Raw genomic sequence first — 24,654 nt, forward strand, 5'->3', positions numbered from 1 at the left:
ACAAGAATGCACACACAAACTTAATTTAAGGGTATCGCCTCTACAGAAGAACATACTGTATATCACTCAGTGGCAATAGACACAATCGTTCTTTTTTACCCTTTAGCACTGGTTTCCTCTGGTCGAAGTAGTGGTCAAGGATAATTTTCTTATCTAACTCATCTATCTTGGGGTACCCTGGACAGGTTTGAGAAGCACTGGGTCCTATATCATGAAGCCGGTTTAAGTGGCTAGCCAGGTATATTTCATTTTAGTTTGCGCCCTGATTTTTAGGCACCATGAAAGTGGTTTGGCTTTTAGCAGTGTTCACCACCACAGTAACTTACGCTCCACGGCTAACCTGCTTGGGGGAAGGTTATATTCTGGGTAAGAGATCTTAAACCACAATTGAACCAATCAGCTGTGAGCAAAGTGACACATGTCACTCCCTCTGTTTTTGCTCCAAATTTAATGTCACTACATAGCAAATGATTTTTAAAGACAAAATTGTCTGGCTTTTGGCAATGCTTATGTATAGTAATAATTTTGCATGATTTAGATTTTGATTTATGTAATTATTATACCATTAATCCATTACACGTGCAATTTTAGTTTATCAATTATTATTAAACACTTAGTTTAAATGAATATAAATATATGAAGTATAAATAAGCTTTAGAATCAATAGATAAAGCTATAAAAAATGACTACATGGGAGCTTAAAAGTGACAATTCTGTCATTAATTACTCACCCTTATGTCGTTCTACACCCATAAGACCTTTGTTCCTCTTCGGAACACAAATCAAGATATTTTTGATATAATCCGACGGCTCAGTGAGGCCTCTATTGCCAGCAAGATAATTAACACTTTCAGATGCCCAGAAAGATACTAAAAACATATTTTAAACAGTTCATGTGACTACAGTGGTTCAACCTTAATATAATAAAACGACGAGAATACTTATTGTGCGCCAAAAAAACAAAATAACGACTTTATTCAACAATATCTAGTGATGGCCGATTTCAAAACACTGCTAATGGACAGACTTTGAAATGAAAAAAACATATTTACACAATTATTTTTATTTATTGTCAAGGCTGCAGAAACACTGATTCATATGCAATTATATAGTTTTCTCAAAATAGATAACCTCAAAGAAAAAAAATGCCTCAATATGTGATACTGTCAACAGTCTTTGAAAGCTACACCAACTTTATAATTAATTTTATTTGTGAATATATCTATTTAAATGGTGTTTGCTTGAATATTAGGCTATTGAGTTTGCACTGTAAACAATTTTCCCAAGATAACAGTTTTACAGTAAAGTGCACTGACAAAACACACACCAAATTATAATGTAATCATTTTTTTCCTATTATTCCTTGTACATACATAGTTTGTACAGTGGATATATATATTTTCTTAAGCTTAAAATCTCCATTAGCTAAACAATACTCTGTGATATGTTCATAAGTAAGTGTAATTTTACTTAATTAGCGTTACAATTCAGCTGGCTTATGATTATATAAGAGAACACTGAAACATACATTCAAAAGCATAAAATCAACTCAGCCATATATCATGTTCAATTCCCCCCATTCTCATCGGTAGAGGAATCCACATGTCTTAGAGATGTTTCATAGCTCACAACTGTGACCTCTTCTCTTTTTTCTACACTGTCAAAAAACCTCATTTTCTCAGTGTGTACCGTGTCTCTCAGCCTACGAATCGAGGAAGCCGTCTCGTCAGAAATGGGTTCTGCAGAGTCTCCTTCAAAAACACGTGTTCTCTGTGTCACAATTATTGTCTCTTTATCATCATGTAATGTTTCTTTCACAACATGCTTTTCCACCAATGTTTGCTTCCCACTTTGCACTCTGGTTTCCTCCACTGTCAACACTGAGTCTGAGCCTAGTGTTATTTGTAGTGGTGAGGTGTGAATTCCATGGGCATCTAAATTAGTAAGGATTGCAGCTTGCTGTGTTTCTGGTATAGCTTGTATGTTCGATGTGATGACATGAATTTCCCCTGACATCTGTTTCAGAGTGTCCACCGAGGTTGAGGACATATCTGATGAGAATGGGATGTTGACTTTCTCTGGCTGGTGAGGCTCCATTGATATCAGTTCGCATCTGGCTGTGGAAGTCACAACATTAGTTTGTACATCATTGACCCCAATGGTGGCAGTGGGTTCTGCATATTTCACTTTAACTTTTGTAGGAGAGGTCTGTGACAGGCCAATCTGCTCAGTGGTTAATGCAGAACTTACATCTGCAAAAGCATCAGATGACATTAGTGATAAAGTTGGGCTGATGTTTTCTTCCACAGCCTCGCTGAGCGAGTTCTTCTCAGGTTCCTCTTGTGCCTTGCTGGATTCTTTCTCTACATCATCAGACTTCTTCGCCTCTTCAGGTGGTTTGATTATTTCTTCTTTCTCGTCAGATTTTGTAGTTTTGGTTGGAGACGAAAATGAGAACTTGAACCAGCTTCCTTTTTCAGTTTTTTCTTGTTCTTTGCTAACAGCTGATTTCTGATCCGCTGAAGCCTCCAGATGCTTTTCACTTTCTTCAATCTTAGCATCAGCTAATTTATCACTTTCATCTGAGGACTGGCTGAATCCTAATTTTGGAAATTTAAATTTGAACTTTGATTTCTCCTGCACTCCTTTGTCCTTATGTTCTGCTGCTTCCTCAACTTTTTCTCCAGCCTCCTGATCCTGCTTAACAGATGGTTTGTCTATTTGTGCTTCCATTTCCTCTATTGTTGGAACATTAAATTCAACCTCAAAGCCACTGAGAACATCCTCAAGTCTAGGCATTGTAAATCTGGGTGACTTTCCAGGTCCTTGTGCATCATCTTTTGGTTCTGTTTTAGCTTCTGGAGCATGAGCATTTATGGTTGTGTCATCTTCTCCATCCTGAGATTTTGTTCTTGAAAGGCTCATCTTTGGCATTTTTATAGTAGGAAGTTTGAATTTACTTGGGGAGCCTTTGTCACCCTCCAGTTTTTTAACAGCAACCTCTGGAGGCTGTTCAGTGGTTTCTTTAATTTCACCCTCTCGGTGTATATCTTTGGACACTTCTACTTGTAAAGGCTTGTCTTTAATATTTAGATCAGTTTTAGTATCTGGTACATTTACTTCTGCTACTTTTCCTTTTGCATCAGATGTTTTTTGTGCTGACATTCCAAATTTTGGCATTTTAAAAGTAGGCAATTTGAATTTACTTGGAGAACCTGAAACAGCAACGCTATCATCTTTCAACTCTGTCTCTACCTCTGTTTTTTCAAGGCTGGAACTTCCCTCTAAAGCAGTGTCTAATTTTGGGAGACTTGCATCATCTGCTGCGATTTTAATTTCTGGTTCAGTGATCCCAATTTCAGGTGTTCCCATTTTTACTTCTTTTGCAGTTACTGTCACCTCAGGTGTTCCTGTTTTTACTTCTTTTGCAGTTACTGTCACCTCAGGACCTTTTACTTTGGGTAACGAAATCCCAAATTTTGGAAGTTTAAATTTAGTTTCCTGTCCCTCTTGATTAATCTCTTTTGCTTTTATGTTGATATCAATAGATGGGGTTTCAATCTCTGCAGTTTTGCATTCGATGTCATCTGCTTGATCCACTTTAGATGTCTCTATCTCATAATCCACTGAACTACCTTTAATTTCCTTGATCTCAGAATCAGGAGCATCAGTAGTGACCTTTGAAGTGGAAAATCCAAATTTTGGAAATTTTATTGTTGGGAGTTTGAATTTTGTTGGAGAGCCAAATTGTGGACTTGTTATTTCTGTTTTGCCATCTCTCTCACTTTCTCCCATTTCTGTAGTGCCCTGTAGTGAAATATCTGTTGTCATTTCACTGGCTTGCATATCCAATTCCACTGATCCTTTGGGTAACTTTAGCTCTTTCTTGTCTGTAGTTAGCACATCTCCTGACATTTTCACTTCTGTTTCAGTCAGAGCCTTCTTAAACCCTTGGTCACTCTCAGGAGCTTTAGTTGTTGGGAGAGCAATCCCAAATTTTGGAAGCTTAAATTTGCTCTCTTGTTGTTCTTTATCCTTTCCTTTAATGTCCATCTCAATGGATGGATACTCAACATTTATTGTTGGCTCTTTTATGTCAACACTTGCTACTTCTCCTGACATGATTAACTTCTTATCAGTAAGGCTAACTTCACTGATGTCCACATGTGCTGTAGGAATATCAACTGTGTCCTTTGATGTTTTGGTTCCAAATTTTGGGAAACTGAATGTTGGAAGTTTAAATCTTGTTGGAGAGCCAAAACTGTCCTCTTTCAAATCAGGTTGTTCTTCTGGTAATTTAATTTCTACCGATTGCTCTGAAACATCAACATGTCCCAGTGACGTGCCCATATCAGCTTTGGGTAGACTCACATCAATTTCAGGAGCCTTAAGATCTGGTTTTGAAAATCCCAATTTGGGAAGTTTCACTTTCATTCCTTTGGAATCAACTTCAACTTTATCTGTTTTCCCCTCAATGGTCACATTTTGAATTTCAACATCAGGCTGTTGTACATGAACTTTTCCTTCACACAGCAGGCCAGTCTCTATGTTTATTTCTTTACCCTCCGTCTCTATCTCCTTTACTTTTGACATGCCAATTCCAAAATTTGGCAGCTTGAACTTACTTCCTGTCCCATCTGTGTCCACCTCTTTGACCTTAATGTCAACATTTACAGTAGGCCCCTTAATATCTATGTTTGTTTCCATGTCAGTGGTTTGTACCTCTCCTGTTTCTGAGAAACTGATTTCAGGTTCTTTGATATCTACTTCAGCTTCTGGAATATCAGATGTGGACTTTGGATATTTGTGTCCAAACTTTGGGAAGTTGATTGAGGGCATCTTAAACTTTGTATGTGTTGGATCTTCTTGTTTGTTCATTTCATCTCTGAAATGTATTTCTGCATCTTGGTCTTTAACCGATATGTTGCCCTCTTGCATAGACATATCTGCCTTTGGTTGACTGGCATCAACATCATGCCCCTTAATATCTGGTTTTGAAAAACCAAATTTTGGAAGTGAAAAGCTTGACTTCTTCAATTTCACATCAAGCCCTTTCAAATCAACTTCAGGTATATCTGCTTTGCCTTCAATGGATATGCCTTGAACATCAACATCAGGTTGGGGTAGTATCACCTTACCTTCTGCCAGATTAATATCCAATTCTCTTACTGTGGCATGTATATCTACCTCTTTTTCAATTTTTGGTACTTGTTCAGACACCTTGATGTCTGGTTCATGAGCAGTAAGTTCTATTCCTTTAATGTCCTTATTTGCTGATGGTAAACTCGCTGTACCTTTTGAACTTTTGACTCCAAATTTTGGCAGGTTAACTTCTGGTAGCTTAAATTTGGTCGGGGAACTAACAATTGTTAGTTCTTTCTGTTCATCTTCTCTTCCTGGAAATGTAACTTCTACTGTTTGTTCTTTTATGGGTACACTACCCTCTGGTATAGATACTTCAGCTTTTTGTATGCTGACATCAACTTCTGGAGTTGCAATGTTTGGTTTGGAAAACCCAAATTTAGGAAATGAAAAGCTTGGTCTCTTCACTTTTACTTGCTGTCCTTTGGAATCAGCCTCAGGCATGTCGGCACTCATTTCAACTTTAGATTCATCACTGGGTGGCTGTACTTGTAATTTGACATCAGGTTTAGAAATATCACTTTTTATATTTGTTCCTTCTAGTTCTGAATCAGTTACATTAACGTCTAATGCTCCTTTTTGTGATTTAGCGCCAAATTTTGGGAAGCTGATTGAAGGGAGTTTAAACTTTGTTGGAGATCCAAAAATTGTTGAACCCTTTTGGTCAGAATCCACCTTTGACACTTTAATGTCCATATTTGCTTCTTCTAGGTCCATATTGCCTTCTAGTATGGAGATATCAGTTTTTTGGATACTTACATCAACCTCAGGGGCTTTTACATCTGGTTTTGAAACCCCAAATTCGGGTAGTGTTTTTATCTTCACATCTACGCCTTTAGAATCACGTTCTGGTGGGTGAATTTTCCCCTCAGTTGTTATCTCTGTTTTTTTAAGATCAATTTCCTGTACTTCAGCTATATCCTCTGTCTTTGATGCACTTAAATCAAACCCTTTTACTTTAGGAAGGTCAATACCAAACTTTGGCATCTTAAGCTTCCCACCCTGTCCTACGAGTTCAGCATCCTCAACCTTTAAGTTCACACTTGATTGACCCTCTGTTGCTAGATGAGGTCCCTTTATGTCAACTGATGGGGCTTCACCTGATATTTTTATTTGTGCATATGGACTGCTCACTTCAGGTTCTTTAACAGCTGTATCTACATCTGGCATTGTTTTCTCTTCCACCATAGCTTGTCCTCCAATCTTTGGGAAGTTGATTGAAGGGAGTTTAAATGTTGTTGTGGCACCAAAAGTTGTTGTATCTTTTTGCTCAGCCTCAACATTTGACACTGTGATATTTATACTTTCTTTCAATTTCACATCACCTTCTGGTTCAGGGGTATCAACTTGTGTAAGATAGACATCAGTCTCTGGGGCCTTGATATCTGGTTTAGAAAATCCAAATTTAGGAAAGGAAAAGCCTTGTCTTTTCATTTTTATACCTGGGTCTTTTAAATCAACTTCTTGATCTATTTTGCTTTCTATTTTAGCTTGTGGTACTTCAGCTTTAGCTGACAGTTCCCCGAGATTTGTCTCTGGTAAAGAAATATCAACTTCTGCCTTTGATGATTTGGCCTCTGTAAGTGACAGGGTGTATTGACCTCCAGTATCTACCTTTGGCAGATCAACACTGATTGAGGGTTTTTTCAGCTCTTGACTGGGCACATTAAAGTCAATTTGTAAGTCTGATACTGATGTAAATATATCTTCAGCCTCCAAAGTAATTTCCTCACCCCTCAAATCTGTTATTTCAGTTTTTACTTTGGAAGATGAACTTCCAAATTTGGGTAGTTTGAAAGTAGGAAGTTTGAATTTGAACGGTGACCCTCCAGTGGTTGAATCATCTTTTAACATCTCTGTTGTTTGAATATTCATGTCAGACTCAAGATTCACATCCACTTCACCTACTGCCATAGATGTATCACCTCTCTCAACATTAATCTCTGGAGCTTTAACATCTTGTTTAGAAAATTCATGCTCTGAGCTTGGCACTTTTGGCTTTTTCATCATTACCTCCATTTTCAAAGAAGCCTCAGGTATGTCTGTTTTTCCCTCATCACTCTCAATGTCATGTTTAAGTGTAGCCTCTAGTTTTTCTACATCGGTTCTTGATGCACCCTTTTTAAATTCTGGTCCCTTTAGCTTTGGAAATGAAAATTCAAATTTGGGCATCATAAATCGACTCCCTTGACCTCCAGGATCAGTGTCTTGAATCTTTATTTCAGCATCCACCGGTAGGGATTCGAAAGTTGCTTTTGATGGTTCCATATCTCCTGTACCTTTATCTTTATCTTGTGATGCAACTGCTGATGCTGCCTTTATTTCTGACTGTGCATCATCATCAGTTTTTGCAATAGATTCTTCTCCAGTCTTTGAAATGGAAATGTCAAATTTAGGGAGAGAAATTGTTGGAAGCTTGAATTTAGATGGAGAACCAGAAGTACTTTTGGTTTTCAACTGGACTTCAACCTCTGGAGCAGGAATCGTCACCTCAGTCTCCTTGATCTCAGTGTCTGGCACAGATATTCCTTCTTTTTGAAGACTGGTGTCAGCCTCAGGGATCTTAGTGTCAGATTTGGAAAAGCCAAATTTTGGAAATGACATTTTACGTTTTTTAAGTTTAATTTCACTCTCTTTTTCTTTAGCCTCAGGGATGACTACATCTACTGTACCTGAAGGAACTTTGACTCCCATCTCAAGTTTCTCGGCTTGCACTTTCAGATCTTCTATAGTTGCTTCCTGATCAAGACCATGACCTACAAGGCTCATCTTAACCTCTGGTTTAGAAAATGCACGGTCGGGAGACAATACCTTTTCTTTTTTCTTTTCAAAGTGCGCATCAAAAGCCTTTTCTACCTCTGTTGTAGATATATCCACTTCAGGTTTTGAAACACTTAGAACAATTTGTGGGGTTTTCATTTCAGGTAATGATGGCAGATCTCCAGACAGTTCAGCTTCTGGCACTTTAATTTCCATGGTAGGGTCATCTGTGGTGACTTCAGGCATTTGATTGTCAAAGTCTGCATCTGTTGATTTTGGAAATGAGACACCAAATTTTGGAAATTTAATTGTGGGAAGTTTCATTTTTGTTGGAGATCTTGGATCTTTCTGAGCCTGGTCAGACTCTGCATTTGATTTTTTGGTGTCTATAATTGATTCTTCTTTGTCCATACTATCAGCTGGCTTGCGGACTTCAACCTTTGGAAGGCCAATGCCAAATTTTTGCTGTGTAACTGTAACCTCCTTGTCTACACTAACACATCGACCTTCTGCATCATCTTCTAATTTCATGCTTATTTGTGTTTCGGGAAGGCTTACATCAGGTTCTTCAAAATCTATATCTACAAAGGGCATGTCTTTCACTACCTTGGATGATTTCCCACCAAATTTTGGTAAGTTGAAAGAGGGGAGTTTAAACTTTACTGGTGTACCACCAGTTGTTAGATCTTTATGTTCAGCATCATCCTTTAAAATTGTGAAATTCACATCTGACTCTTTTATTTCCACAGAACCTTCTGGAATGGATACATCAATCTGTGGAAGACTGACATCTATGTCTGCAGCTTTGATGTCTGGTTTTGAAAACTCAGCAGCTGGAATTTCTCCAATATGGTAAGTCAGACTAGCATCAACATCCGGTTTAGAAAATGAAATATCTTCAGATGATTTTATTTCTTTTTTCTGAAAACCATCTACTTTTGGAATGCTAATACCTTTGATTTCTGTTTTTCCCTCAGGTACAGACAAGTCAACTTCAGGTTTGGATACACTGAGAGTCATCTCCAGGCCTTTTGTGTCAGATAGTGCTGTAGATTCTACAGATAATTTAGCTTCAGGCAATTTAACATCCTTTGTAGTTTCATCTGTGCTGACTTCAGGCATTTGAATATCAGCCCCAGTATCTGTTGTCTTTGGAAATGAAACTCCAAATTTGGGAAGTTTAATTGTGGGAAGTCTAAATTTTGTGGGAGAATCTGTTGAATCCTTGAATTCAGCTTCTATGTCTGTTGTCTTACTTTCAACATCTAGTTCTGTCCCATCTGCACCTTGTAAAGAGACCTGTGCAGCTGGAAGATTTATGTCAGCATCAGATACTTTAGTATCTGATTTAGAGAATCCAAATTTGGGAAATGAAATTTTCCTTTTCTTCATTTTAGACTCTGTTTCTTTTATTTCAGCTTGTGGTAGTTCAGATGGCTCCATTTCAGTTTTTCCACTAACCTTGATGATGGATTTTTTAGATTCCTCTGGTAACACACCACTTTCTTCTGTTTTCTCCATTGGCAATGCGAGGCCAAACCTGATCATTGTAAATCCACTCTCCTCTCGAGCATCTTCTACAGCCTCAACCTTCATGTCAACTTTCCCAACCCTTTCTTTTTTCGGCTTTTGTGTAGTCTCACTAGAAATGTGGTCTTTGCTACATTCAACACCTGCATGAATTTCAGGTGTTGAGAGCCCAGTTTCCTCCTGCTTTGATTTTCCCTCTGTCTTGGGGATTTTCATTTTTGGAACAGAAACATCTATGCTTGGCATTTTTAATTTACTCCAGTTTTTGTCCTTTTCTGAACTATATGCTTTAGGATCAGTCTCAGATGTTCTCTTCTCAGAATCTAATACAACCTCTATTATTTCATTTTCTTCCACTGTAACATCCTCTTTTGTGGTGACTTCAGTTGTTCCTTTCATAGATTTCCCTCCAAGTTTGGGCATTTTTAATTTAGGCATTTTCATTTTATGTGGAGAGGTATCTGTGTCTTTGCTTTTGATTTCAGCCTTCAGTTCTCCTTCAACATCTTGTTTTGAGGTTTCCTTAACAGTGCCAGTGCAAACGTCATGTTTGATTGTTAGATCACTCTCTATATCATGTGCTTTTTTAGTGTCATGCTCAGGTGCACAGCTTTCACCTTTTTGAGATTTTTCAAAGACATGTTCTTCATCAAGAGATATTTTTGCTCCAGTTTTCATCTCCTTGATTTCATCATTATCTCTTTTAGATGATGCGGCCTTTATTGGTAAATCAATCACGAAACCAGGGAAGTGAATGTCAGGAGTCATGATCCCAAAACTAGGCATAGATACCTTTGTTTTCTTCGATTTCTTTTCATGTCTTTTTTTGTCAGCTTTGATATCTGTATCAGTATAGTCTTTCACAGCCTCATCCTGAGTGTCTGTATCTTTGGCTACTTTGGTTTTTTGCAGTTGAACTGATTGTTCAATGGCTTCCATTCCTGGTATTTCAATGTCTTCACGCTTTGGAAGTTTGAATTTTACATCTGAGGATGTACTTATTTTATCCCTCGCTAACATTTTGCCAGTTTTTGGTTTGTGGTCTGCTGGCTTAATTTTTGATTTGTCTATTTTGCTCTCAGTTACACCGGTTTCATCAAAATGAAATTGTTCACTTTTAGGTAACAGGATGGCTTGATCTTTTGAAGCAACAGGAGAAAGTCTCTGTTCTTCTTTATCCATTGTGTCAGGCAACTTAATGTTTATTTCTGTGCTCATGCTCGAAATTTTACAAGGGGATCCTTTAGGTGTCATGCCAGTCTTGTCTGTTTTCATTTCCATGATTTTGATCTCTCTCTGTACAAGGACTCCTGTGATATCTCTCTCAGGTAATTTAAAGGCAGGGAATTTTGATACTGCTTCTTTTACATCCTCAACATTAAACTCTTCTGCTTCCCCATGAGCTCTGGGTTTTTCTGCTTTTGAGATATTTATTATCTTCTCAATTTTTTGTTCCTTAATACTAGGAGACTTAAACTTGGCTTTTGATCCTTTGTCCTCCATGCCAGGAATCTCAATTTCCTCTCGTTTCAGGAGAGGCACTTTGTTTGGGTCTCTTTGTCTTATAGTTATCAAGTCTTCCTGGTTGAATTCAGAGAGATCCACCTTAGGTAGTTTAAAATTTGATTCAATATTTGCTTTTGTTGTTACTTCGGTGTCTGTTCTACCCCCAATATTCTTCCCGCTTTTGTCCACTTCCAAAGCATGTGATTTTGGCTGGGATATAACTGGTGTTGAAGTGATTGGTTTCTTTGTGTCCATGACCGTTGAAGAGACATCTTGTTTTGTTTGAATCTCAAAAGTGTCTGGTGTAAATTCTAGTCTGTTTACCGTGTTTGCAAAATGACTCTTTGATGTGGCTATGTCTGCCATTGGTCCCCTAGTTCGAATCCCATAACTTTCCGTTTCTAGAACGTTTTTTTCTTTCTTTTCCTTGTCGCTGCCAATTCTCGGTGATTTGCTTATTGGTCCTACATCTGGCATGTCAAGAGAAACCTCAACTTTAGGTATGTCCATGTCCGTTTCTTCTGACTTTTGTGTCTTCTCTAAAACCTCATTAGTTAATGGTTTGCCATCGGAATCAACTTGATGTCCAACTGCTTCAGTTTGTGATATTACATTAGGACTATCCATAATATTGTCGAATGCTGATGTATCCGAAGTTCGCATGCCACTTGTGGAGGATTTTAATTGGCTCTCTGTTTCTATTTCATATTTATCCTTTCCTTGAGTACTAACCCTCAGTTCTGATATCTCTCTCCTTTCTTTTCCATCCTCTCCAAGAGCAACTGTAATATCAGTAGTCTTTAAAGTTGTGTCCAAACTGATGAGCTCAGCCTTATGCAGTGATTCAGTTGCTGGCGAAGTCAGGAATGTATATTCATTCCTTACTTTAGTTGAGTCAGTATTTTCAGCTTCATTCAAGATTTTAGGGCTCTCTAGCACATTAGTCCCTGGCTCGACAGCTATATTCATAATAATTTGGTTGTCCAAGACTTCCATATTGTCAGTTGTTGGCACCTCTTCATTTTCTTGGGTTTCTTCAACAGACTTGCTCCTGCAGCCTGCCATCCGCATCTTAAGTTTCATTTTGTGTGTCTTTTTCTTCTCTTTTCCATCTGGGGATTTTAATGGAGACTTAAGAGGAGATTCCGTGTCACTTGTTGGTGGACTTATTTCTAACTTTCTCTGTTCTTCTGCTTCTGATGTGCTGTGAGATCTCTTAAAATTCGCCCTGCGACCTTTGCTAAAGGTGGGGAATTTGGGCCAAGAAATGCGATCATATTGTTTTTTCGTCTTTCTTCTACCTCTCATTTCTGGTCCCCCTCCTTCCTCTTCTCGCTCAGCCTCCTCTCCCTATAAACATTGATGAAGCAGATATAGGGTCAATAAAATCTCTAAAAAAGCTTTGTAGTATTCTTTAATTTAATATAATGGACAGTATGATAATTACAATGGTTATATCTGGCCTCATTGTCTCAGCTTCTTCCTGGGTTCTTGGATGTGGTTTGCGTTTTAGACAGAAAGCCACTTTATATGGTTGAGCATGCTCAAGAATCCGGAGGGCGTCTTCATATGAAACATCATCAAAGTATACTGTAGCACTAAGAATCTGATCACCTGAAAGGCCAGATGAAAGGACAAAAATGAGGATGTAAGTGAAAACGATGGAGGAAAAACAAAATTAGCTATATTCTAGCCTCAGAAATGTTCTGTAATGTGCTATAATAATTATGACATCTCACCCTCTTTCACGCTTAGATGCTTTGAGGCAGGTGACTCTGGTTTTACTTCCTTGATGAAGAGGCCATCCTTTCCCCCTCCACTTACAACCAAACCCTCAGCACAGACTTCTTTTTCAGTTTTCACTATCATTTCTGACTGATCATTTTGCATGTCCTGAAACAAAAGGCAAAGTCATTTAGAAATGCTTTTCATTATTCGCATTTCTAATCATCTGTATTCTTCACTGGAGAGAACTTTAGGTGTGTCTGACCTCTGTTTGATTCATCTTGGCAGAGGAACGCTTGTCAAACAGTGCGCCGAAACCAATCCTTTTGCTTTTTTTGGAACTTTTAGTGGGTGAGTCATAGAAGTCACCTTCAGCCTGGGAAAAATAGTTAGCATGTATGTAATCTATTATATAGTATAATAATTAGATCAGATACCGCATTATGAAATTCTAAATTTGGGTTATCATACATAATATTAAATAGTTAAGATAAGGGTGTTGTGTAAAACAGCAGTCACTTGTTTTTCGTATTTTTCTGTGGTGGGGAATTCCTCAACAGGAGAGGAGCCCTGAGGACGAGGTCTTTCCTCCTCTAAAGCTTCAGGTTCCTCACATGGCATCTGTTACATTAAAGATACCAATTAAGTTTAAACAATCAACCAGTTTAAAACAGAGAGACAAAATAACACAAGTGTATTTTGTTGAATCTGCTGTACTTTAGTGATACTCACTAAATCATCTTCTGTGTCTTGTTCTGGTGCCTTCAGCCTTCGCCCTTCACCTGTTGTGATGAAAAATGCAGAATACACACTTGTAAATACTTAAGGGTCAGGCTATGTGAATGCATAGATTTCACATCTGACTTGTAAGCAAAATGCTCATATGCGACTTGAATTTGATTCAAGGTGCATTACATTTCTGCACACATGACTGAAATTTAAAGAATCCATCCTAAATGTCAAGAGCCTGCTGGTCATCATCAGGCCCATCTATGCCTTCCATATTTGCTGTTTAACAGTTTTTACTGATTGGAGAGTCAATGAGAGATCTATTTTGACGGATCAATCTTTGAATCTGCAAGAGTCTAAGGCAAGATTTCTGTGTGCAATATTTCCTGGTAGATATTCCCACAGGATCCAGATAGTCTACCTGCTTCTGTTGCTTCCTGTAAAGTGAGGCACTTTATTGATCTGAAGGGGTTGGCTTACACTGCCAGCAATAAGGACAACATGGAAACATGGGCTTCGATAGATCCAAAAAGGAACAGTGAAACTAATATGGTTATAAATATATGCAAATGTGGTATTTTTGGAAAAATAATTAAATAAATCAAATTAAAAAATAAAACAACTTTACTGACATACAGTAATTCCCTTGCACAATTTAAAATTTTATATATTTAACAATACTGAACAATAGACAGAAAGTTTAAATATTGCTTATACCAGCAACAAGGATACTCTCTTGACCACCTTTCTTCTGAGAAAGGCATTCATTTCGAGTTTCTCATAACAAAATGCACTTAAAATAAAAGGATCGTTTAGGTACATATACATTTTCCATGAGCCTCACTCTGTCTAGGCCATTAACCTGCACTTTCCTGCAAACACTTATCCAGGCAACAGTCTAGATGGCATTAAAGTACACTGGAGATTTATTTATGTGCATGTATGCCATGTTGCACATGAATAGTATGATTAGACTAGCAGATTGTTCACAATTTCTAATAATCAGACACTCTAAAATTGGGAATGCACCAATGAAAAGTGCTAAATGAAAATAACCAATTGTGCACAGTTAATAAATAGCTTTATTAAAGGGAGGAGAAAACTGTATCTGTTGTTGATGTCAAAGGCTTTGTGAATGATTCATATCAACTGTATTTTGATAAATTAATGTCATTCATCTGTCATTCTGTCTTTAGGCAGATGCCAACATTGACAGGTTACATTACACACCCTTTATGGCAAATATTAAAAACAAAAGTATCCAAGTTTTGTGCCAATCACAATTAGGCTCTTTAAATCCTGCTTTTAACCACAGGTGAAGCAATATTTCATACTTGAAAGGGGTTTCGCACCACTTTTGCTGGGTATTTATTTTTTTTATTTTAACCCAGCTCCTTGGGTTATGAAACCCTGCTCTGCTTAGCACTGCCTTTAATAATAACTGAATGGTACTGTGAGAAATAAATAATCCCAACAAGAGCAGCCATTAATTCAACAGTTCACACACTGTGTTCCTCCAATCAAAGATATTGGCTGAACCAATGGTTTAAAGCAGGGATGGGCAATTCCGGTCCTGGAGGGCCACTGCCCAGCAGAGTTTAGCTCCAACCCTAATCAAACACACCTGAAACAGCTAATCAAAGTCTTAGGATTAGTAGAAAGTTGTAGGCAAGTGAGTTTTTATCAGGGATGGAGATAAACTCTGCAGGACACTGGCCCTCCAGGACCGGAGTTGCCCATCCCTGGTTTAAAGGGTTAGTTCACCCAAAAATGAAAATTATGTCATTAATGACTCACCCACATGTCGTTCCAAACCCGTCAGAGCTTTCTGTCCCTCCATTGAAAGTGTTTGTACGGTAGACTGTCCATGTCCAGAAAGGTAATAAAAACATCATCAAAGTAGTCCATGTGACATCAGTGAGTTAGTTAGAATTTGTTGAAGCATCGAAAATACATTTTGGTCCAAAAATAACAAAAACTACAACTTTATTCAGCATTGTCTTCTCTTCTGGAATCCTTTCCATTGAATTGATTCCATTTAATTGATTCCATTGAACTGATTCCATTGAATCCTTTCATCTGTTGGCGTTGGTAATGCACTTTTACGTCGCCGTGGTTGTTTTTGGCAATTAGGACATCCGCGACATGCACACTTACGCATCATTTTGAAAAAATATAGCAATACCAAAATACAAACAATGTAGAATAGCTTGAATACAGCGTGCGTCTCCCTCAGACTGTAAACGAAGCTCGGATAACATGTCAGTAGCGTCTTACATCAGCAGCGTCACTGCGGAGTCGTGAACCACACTCCGGAGCAGAAGGGGGCGGTAATGCACCAATAAGCTGGATGCCAACCGCCATAAAACAGGAAAGAAGAAGAAGCGGAGTCGTGAACGTGAATTGACAACAGACCTGGAAGAGAAGTCAGTGCTGAATAAAGTCGTAGTTTTTGTTATTTTTGGACCAAAATGTTTTTTTCGATGCTTCAAAATGTAGCGGATGTCCTAATCACCAAAAACAACCACGGTGACATAAAAGTGCATTACCAACGCCAACAGATGAAAGGATTCAATGGAATCAATTCAGTGGAATGGATTCCGGAAGAGAAGACAATGCTGAATAAAGTCGTAGTTTTTATTATTTTTGGACCAAAATGTATTTTTGATGCTTCAACAAATTCTAACTAACTCACTGATGTCACATGGACTACTTTGATGATGTTTTTATTACCTTTCTGGACATGGACAGTATACCATACAAACACTTTCAATGGTGGGACAGAAAGCTCTCGGACTAAATCTAAAATATCTTAAACTGAGTTCTGAAGATGAACGGAGGTCTTACGGGTTTGGAACGACATGAGGCTGAGTCATTAATGACATCATTTTCATTTTTTGGGTGAACTAACCCTTTAAGTAAACTGATGTGTACAGCAGAGATCAGGGATGATTGTAATACTTTAAGTGAGGTTTTGGTTTAACATTTATGATGAAGAAGCAGATGAACGACAGCTGTTTTGATGTTCGATATGTTATGGTGCAACTCAACAAGTTTCAGCAAAGTTTTTTATTCTGGCTGCTATTATAGTTAAACAGGCTTAAGATGTTTTTTTCAGTTTTAGCTTTATAATATCCAAAACCAACAGCGAATGGAACAAGCCTAAACAACAGGCCTCACTATCTTTGTGTGTTCTTTGTGTACTGTTTTCAGGATCCCCACCCATGTCAGGTTAGGTTAGTTTTAAATAAATTGTAACATATTTAGATACAAGTTTAACATGTGCAGGATGATGATGCATCAGCCAATGTGTTATTATAGGAAACAAATAGAAACATTTACTAATTTAGTTGTTATAGCACAGAATGTTATATATTAAATAAAGGGGTAAGATGCCCGCTACTGGGGTAAGATAAACTTGGACAAACCTTTATAGAATGTATAAATGATTTTTGAGATAATTCTTATTAATATTTATATTTTTTAAAGTGTCATTCATTTAAAATACTAAATAAAATATTTTAAAATTATTTTAACAATGTAGTTGATCATAATTGAATAACCGATGACAGACAAAGCAGAATCCCAGTAAAAAAATGTTTATCTGAAAGGTATATGTCATAGAATAATTTTACAGGCATATGAATATTTATATATTTAATTGCCCATATTTTAATTGAAGATATGTCATGATAGAAACACAGTGAAATCAAATTTAATGATTTAACTCAGTTAACCTATAGGTTTTAATGCAAAGATGTCTGAAATGTACATGGAAATAATGAATAATAACACCGTTAATTACAATAATTATTAAATAAAAGTAACAACATGCCACTTGGGACCTTCTGTGCCAATTCTGTGCCTCATCTGGTCAAAAAAAGCATTGATGTGTCCACAAATCCCTCATTAAAAAATAGACACAAAAAACTGATATTCAACATAATACAATGTCATAGATCACTATTTTCCAGAAACACAAAATTAGATCAGTTAACATCAAAACTGTTTTGACTAAATCTCATAAATGTTGATATTCAGGTGAAATGACAAAATTCATTTCAATTCATCAAAAGTGCTGAGATGAGATTTTGTGTCATGTATGGTCAGGAGAAAACAATTAAGGTGGGAGATCATCTTGCCCTGGGGGGCATCTTACCCCAACCAACCTATAAATGAGGCTGTCTGTTAGATGGTAATAATTAGGAATAAAATACACATAAAGTACTTAAAATACAACAAATCAACACCAAATCATGTTGAAATCATTATACTTTAGAAATATGTTTCCATTAGGATTACATATAAGATATGCTGTAGGTGTTGTGAAATCAGTTTAAGCTTGTGACTGACGGTTCAAGTAACATACTGTACTAATCACACCTTATTGCCCTATTACTGAAATAAATATATATATATATAAATATATATATATATATATATATATATATATATATATATATATATATATATATATATATATATATATATATATATATATATATATATATATATATATATATAAATATATATATAAATATATATATATATATATATATTTTTATATATATATATATATATATATATATATATATATATATATATATATATATATATATATATATATATATATATATATATATATATATATATATATATATAAATACTTAGTATTTCTAAAACATCAAGTTTGCTGCATTTTAATGACACTGATGCCATGCAGCTAAACATTAAAGGTTAACAATATTAGGTTTGCACCTACCTGATCTGTGGTTTACTTGAAGGAATATATGTTTCACTGTATTCCAGATAGTAATTTACCTATAGTGCACAGCATGCATTGACAGGACTGTCTGTGGGTAGTTAGTTTTAGAGAAGATGAAGGGCCCTGCCCTTTTTGTAGACTTGTAAAGGTATGACACAACCCTGTTTGAGGGCTGTGGTTCAAGCTCCTGCTAATGCCATTGTGCTGAAGAACAAACATGTGAATATGTTGCACTGCTTGGACACAATCACAAACATGAAGTCTTGAGATTTTAATGATTTTTAGCAAAGAATTTTAGTGAGGGTGTTTATGTCCCTCTGTTCTCCTGTGAATGTTTGTTTAGTTTAAATTTGAGTTGAAGGAAATAGTTTTTAGTGTGCAGTGGGATGTGAATGCAGAATAAAGACAAGATCTCACGCAGTTAAGAGATTTTAGACATTGTGATTTTAGCCACACAAAGAATAAATAAACAATGAGAGCTTAAAGAATAGATCGGTTTAATCAATGCAAAACAAGCTGTCAATCTCATAATGACAGAATGTGTGTGTGTGTGTGTGTGTGTGTGTGTGTGTGTGTGTGTGTGTGTGTGTGTGTGTGTGTGTGTGTGTGTGTGTGTGTGTGTGTGTGTGTGTGTGTGCGTGTGTGTGTGTGTGTGTGTTAAAGTAAATATTTAACCATATTTATTTATCTTTAATTGAGCTGGACATGAGTGCTATTGAATTGAATTGTCTGAGTAATTCAAAGTTAGTAAATTCATAACGTAGTTACTCCCTAATCAAATATTTGTTCATTGGGTGCTGCTTTAAAAGTGATAAGAATGTGTTTTATGCAAGTGACCAAGCAGTATATAATTCATATTACTATAGGAAATCCTGTAATACTTAGTAGGACTTGGAAAAAGTGTCCCAATCAACCTGAATTCACCCTATAAGAAAATACATATACACATAGATTCTGCTTATGTTTTTATGATGTTATGTTATGAAGCATTACACATTTTAAGATTGTTCCATTTTATTTTAATATGCTGTTGATATATCATCACTACAAATAGTAACTAGTGTACTTTGTGTTAAATGTGTGTGTTGTGGTGGAGAGAGGTATGATCACATTCATTATTTCTAAGTGAACGTGAGATGTAGCTTTATTTTTAATAAATCATTTTATTTTGGGGGTGAGAGAAAAGAAATGCGACTATAGCTGGAACATAACTCGCTCTGCAAAGCAAAATGAATATGAAAACTTTGTTTCTCGCAATTGTGAGTTTACATTTCGCAATTCTGACTTGTTTTTAAAGTAAGAATTACGAGATATAAAGTCAAAATTGCGGATAAACTCACAATTGTGTGTTATAAAGTCAGAATTGTAAAATACAAACTCAGAACTGTGAGAAAAAAACTTGCAATTCAGACTTTATTTCTTGGAATTTATATCTCACAATTTGGACTTAATAACAACTCATAATTGCGTGTTTATATCTCACAATTCTGAGAAATAAACTCAGAGGTGTCAGATTTTTTTTTAGAATTGTGAGATATAAACTCGCAATTGCAATAAAAAAAGCTCACAATTCCAACTCTATTTCTAGGAATTGCGACTTTATTTTCCAGAATTCTGACTTTATATGTTTTAATTTGGACTTCATAATATCTCACAACTGAGAGTTTATATCTCACACACCTGAGAAATCAAGTCAGAATTGCGTGTTTCTTGCGAGTTTCTGACTTTTTTTCTCAGAATTGTGTGATATAAACTCACAATTATGAGTTAAGTCAGAATTGTGAGATACAAACTCAATTGAGAGAAAAACTTGCAATTCTGACTTTATTTCTTTGAATAACAAGATATAAACTTGCAATTTGAGAAAAAAGGTGTGAGATTTAACCTCAAAAAGTCAGAATTGTCAGATAAAAAGTCACAATTTCCTTTTTTTTTTTAATTCTGTGGAGAAACAAGCTTGCATAGGTTCTTTTGAGCATGATAGTAATGGTTGCTATGATGTTTCTTGGTGTTTCTCTATGAAATTTCTTGAAAAATTATCTTATGTTTCACCGTAGTAATAATAATAGTATACAGGTTTGGAACCAGAACAATTTAATATTAGTAAAGTACTTGTTGTATGCATGGTTAATTATTTAAAAATTCAATATAAAGTCCAAATGTCCAAACCTTTTACATACCTCCTTAACTGAAATAAATATTGTAAATGCTGTAGTATGTTTCATATTTCATGATATTACAAGCTTAGCTGTACAAACCCTGGAATTTCCCAACTACTGATCCTGTATGTTTGCACATTACCCATGACCAAGATTACAGGCATTAGAGGTTGTTTTCTGCTCCTGTGGCCATATGGGCCGAGAGCTCTGCTCCTTCGGCACACTAATATGGTTAATTAGCTGCTCAGCAAGTTACAGGCAGAAGGAACATCAATTCTGGCCTGCACTCATACACAAGCCTCTTTCAGAGTCAAGTGGGAAAGTCTTGTTTGTATTCAAAATATAATTGAATTTCAGGGCCGGAGAGGGAAAATAAACTGAAAACTGAATTGGATTTTCTTCCCTATTAAGAACATGGGACCAAGTTCCCTCATGTTTCCAATCAATCAGGAACATTAATTGATACATTTATGCGCCAGTGGGATAATGGCTTTAAAATTGAAGGGAAGAGATAGTTTTTCCAGAAATAAATTCTGTTATCACTTACTCACCGTAATGTCATTACAACCCTGTATGTTTAATAAATTGTTTTTTTCTCCATTCAATGAAAGTCAAAGTTGTATGGACCCCATTAACTTACAAAATATCTTGAATCATACAGGTTTGGAATGATATGATATTGAATAAATGAAGACAGACTTTTATTTTCTGGATGAACTTTCCCAATAAATATCTTTCAATATGGTAAAAAAAAAACAAGGTCATGATTAAATAGGTATATTATCAGTTCAGATATGAAATGATGTGACACGTGTGGCCAAGTATGGTGTCCCATACTTGGAATCTGTGCTCTGCATTTAACTCATCCAAGTGCACACCCACACAGTAGTGAACACGCTCATTTTGGCTGCGGCACCTGGGGAGGGATTGGGGGTTTGGTGCCTTGCTCAATTGTGGGTGGAAGAGAAATGAGAGTGGAAGAGAGCACTGTTCATTCAATCCCCCCATCTACATTTCTTGCCGGTACTGAGACTTGAACCTGCAACTTTTGGGTTACAAGTCCGACTCTCTAAACCATTAGGCTACAGCTGCCCCGATTACACAAAATATCAATACCTACACAAAACCTTCTCTCAATTTATTTAGTAACATTCAATTTCAATGTACAGTCGATCAGACAAATCACGAAAAATGCACACTCAAATTCATAATTTATTCTAATTTATTCATTGGCTGGAGGTCTTTAGTGAGTTGCTGTTATGACATATTTTAGGAGTGGACTCTATTGTGCATAATTGATGAGTATTTTATTGACTGCTGATGCATTAATATTTGAAGAACTTCTCTATAAATATGCTTTTCTTACTGTAAATTCAAAATATGTACAGTCAAAACAGACATGTTTTTGATTGATCTAATATCCATTTTTATCCTTTGAGAATCTGAGCATAGAGACAAACCCATCCGTCACAGGACAGATTTTATTTGGGTGAAAACTCATTTTTGATGAAATAATGTAGTGTTAAGTACAGCTGCATAGAATAATTTACCTTTTAAAGTACTGACATGATATCCTTGCAATGTACTCATCTTAGCATGATCATAATTCAATCATTTTGTCAGATAGCACAGATTGTGTTAATGCAATCTCACAAATGTTGGAAAAGCTCCAGAATGAATCTGACAGTATAAAACCACAACACAAAACACATTTAATTTAATTAAATCCTGTGTATGTCATTCTTGGTTATATATCTAGTAATTAAGCTGTCATGCAGCTGTTGTATTGGGAGATGTACTGGTTGCTCATTGCACCCTGTGAGATCACTAAAATAGAGCTGTTGTCTCATTTCTGTTACTTTAAGTGTGTGTTTGTATGTTCCAGAGCTTGAAGTTCATCTGAAGGTCAAAGAAAAAACTAGATAAAGCTGCTAGCTGAACTGGATAGGATTTCAAAGTCTTAACTGGATTTCAAAGTCTTTATAGCGAAGCCAAAAAGTGCAGTTACTGCAACATAGAATGACACAACCAAGGAAAACATTAGAAAAAGAAGGTATAGGCTACATAAGACCACAATGTTGTGATTCATGCGCATATAAATACATATGTATGTGTGTGTACACATATATATATATATATATATATATATATATATATATATATATATATATATATATATATATATATATATATATAGGCTCCCGGATTTCTCATGAATCTTATTTATTTTAGAATTGTATATATATATTATATATATAATATAATTATAATTTATATAAAGATATAGTATATATATATTTTAATAATATGTAGTTTATTTAATAAATGTATGTATATTTATATTAATATATTATAAAAAAACAATCAATTTATATATATATATATATATATATATATATATATATATATATATATATATATATATATATATATATATATATAGTATAGTATATAGTTAGTATATATTTTATAAATGTATGTATATTTATATTATGGCTCCTTGATTGCTCATGAATTTGATATATCTTATGTATTGTAGAATTGTAAATATTTATGTAATGTATATAATTATGTATTTAATAATATGTAAAATTATATTTTTGAAAAATGTATATATATATATATATATATATGTATAAAACATTTATGTCTATTTATATTAATATATTATGAAAAAAATCTATCAATTTAAATATACAGTTTATATATATATAAATTAATAATATATAGTTTATTTTATAAATGTATGTATATTTATATTAGTATGAAAATCAATCAATTTAAATATAAATATACTGTATGTATGTATATATATATGTATATATATATATATATATATATATATATATATATATATATATATATATATATATACATATATGTAGTTAAAATAAAACTGGGCACTTTTATAAAAAGTTGTCCAATATATTACTGTTAAAATACAAAAAATAAGATCTCAAGCTTTCGTAAATCCTTGTAAATAACACTATCCAAAGTCAACAATCCCTAAACGCTCTGCTCTCAATGTTGTAAACAAACACACTGCAGATGCTGTTGATAAAATACTGCATAACTCTTTTGACACACCCACAGACACATAGCCACGCCCCCTTTACTGCAGACACACCCAGATCACACACAGTGCAGCGTCATCTCAGCAGAGAAATGCAGTGATGCTTGTAAACAAGCTCAGCACCAGTGTCCCACTAACACACACATGCACAGTCCAACTGCAAGACTGTATTGTCCTGCCACCAGAGGTGCTGACTGCGGAGATAAAAATAGCACAGACCGGCAGAATGAAACAGAGAGAGAGAGAGAGAGAGAGAGAGAGAGGGGAAAAGCTAAAGAGACAGAGCAAAATAAAGAGTGATGCCCACCCGTGGCTGATGCATGCCAGTTGGGAAATGCCAGGTGAAAACAGTCACACATGATGGCTGTCTTCTGCGGATCTTGATCTGGTTTCTGGTGATGTCCTGTTTCGGGGCAGCCTCACTCTCTTCCTCTGAGGCTAATGAACCTGCTGCTTCCTCTTTCCTCTCAGTCAGTCACTCCAGATGCAGAGAACAAAATAAAGTGGGAGCCGGTGAATGATAATAAAGTCAGTCTGACTTGGTATGCGAGGAAGAAACGGAGAAAGATGTCTTGTTCCATCCACACTAGTTTGTCCACTACTTCACAAGAGTAAAGCTGCACTCTCCTCCCTGCCAGAATAAAGTCGGTCTCTCTAGCACAATAAAACAATTAAAGTGGGTATGGCTGACTTGGGACGGGAGGGGGCGGGGTTGTCCTAAACAACACAAATCCCTCCTTCTAAACATCCCACTCCACCCTCCTGATCACTTTGACCAGTCACTGCAGAGTCGCTCTGGACCGTCCAGCAGCTGATTGGTTCAGCACACAAGAAAAACATTCCAGCTTTATAGGCATGCGGCAGAGATGCGTAATTGGATTTGACACCACACAGCACATGTTTTCATGTGTGATGGGAGGATGCTGTTTGTCAGGTGACTGTGTTTAAGAGCAGCTGTTTACCTGAGTTGTCTGATGACAAACGTGATAGTTGTGGGACGTGTTTGTGTGAATGTCTCCCCTTGTTTCTGCACGACTCTGTCCTTTTGAGGATGGCCACTTAGACCATGGCTAAATGATTTATCATTTCATGTCTAAGAATAAAAAAATGATCTCAGAAAGGTACCAGACTGTGTGACGTCAACCAGACCAGTTCAGCCCGGCGGATAGCCACACTCAGACTACAGCAGTTGTATTTTATAGCCTTTGTGGATCTATATCAAAAAAGGTTCAAAGAAAAGTCTTGATTTTTTTTCCCCATGGGAT

General features: G+C 36.0%; 1 protein-coding gene across 2 annotated transcripts; it reads right to left on the reverse strand.

The window, feature by feature from the left end:
- Positions 1–955: 955 nt before the first annotated feature.
- Positions 956–23,964, reverse strand: LOC137020420 (neuroblast differentiation-associated protein AHNAK-like). Of its 2 annotated transcripts, none has more exons than XM_067385932.1 (7): positions 23,697–23,964; positions 13,396–13,445; positions 13,183–13,284; positions 12,929–13,039; positions 12,678–12,831; positions 12,386–12,552; positions 956–12,288 (listed from the first exon to the last, which is right to left on the reverse strand). In XM_067385932.1, exons 1-7 carry the CDS (start codon positions 23,746–23,748, stop codon positions 1,567–1,569), a joined length of 11,358 nt encoding a protein of 3,785 aa, XP_067242033.1. In that variant the 5' UTR covers positions 23,749–23,964; the 3' UTR covers positions 956–1,566. The 2 variants fall into 2 exon arrangements, with proteins under 2 accessions (XP_067242033.1, XP_067242034.1); XM_067385933.1 differs by lacking the exon at positions 23,697–23,964 and adding an exon at positions 18,155–18,293.
- Positions 23,965–24,654: the final 690 nt, after the last annotated feature.

This window comes from Chanodichthys erythropterus, chromosome 5 (assembly GCF_024489055.1).
Source record: "Chanodichthys erythropterus isolate Z2021 chromosome 5, ASM2448905v1, whole genome shotgun sequence".
Lineage (NCBI taxonomy): Eukaryota > Metazoa > Chordata > Actinopteri > Cypriniformes > Xenocyprididae > Chanodichthys > Chanodichthys erythropterus.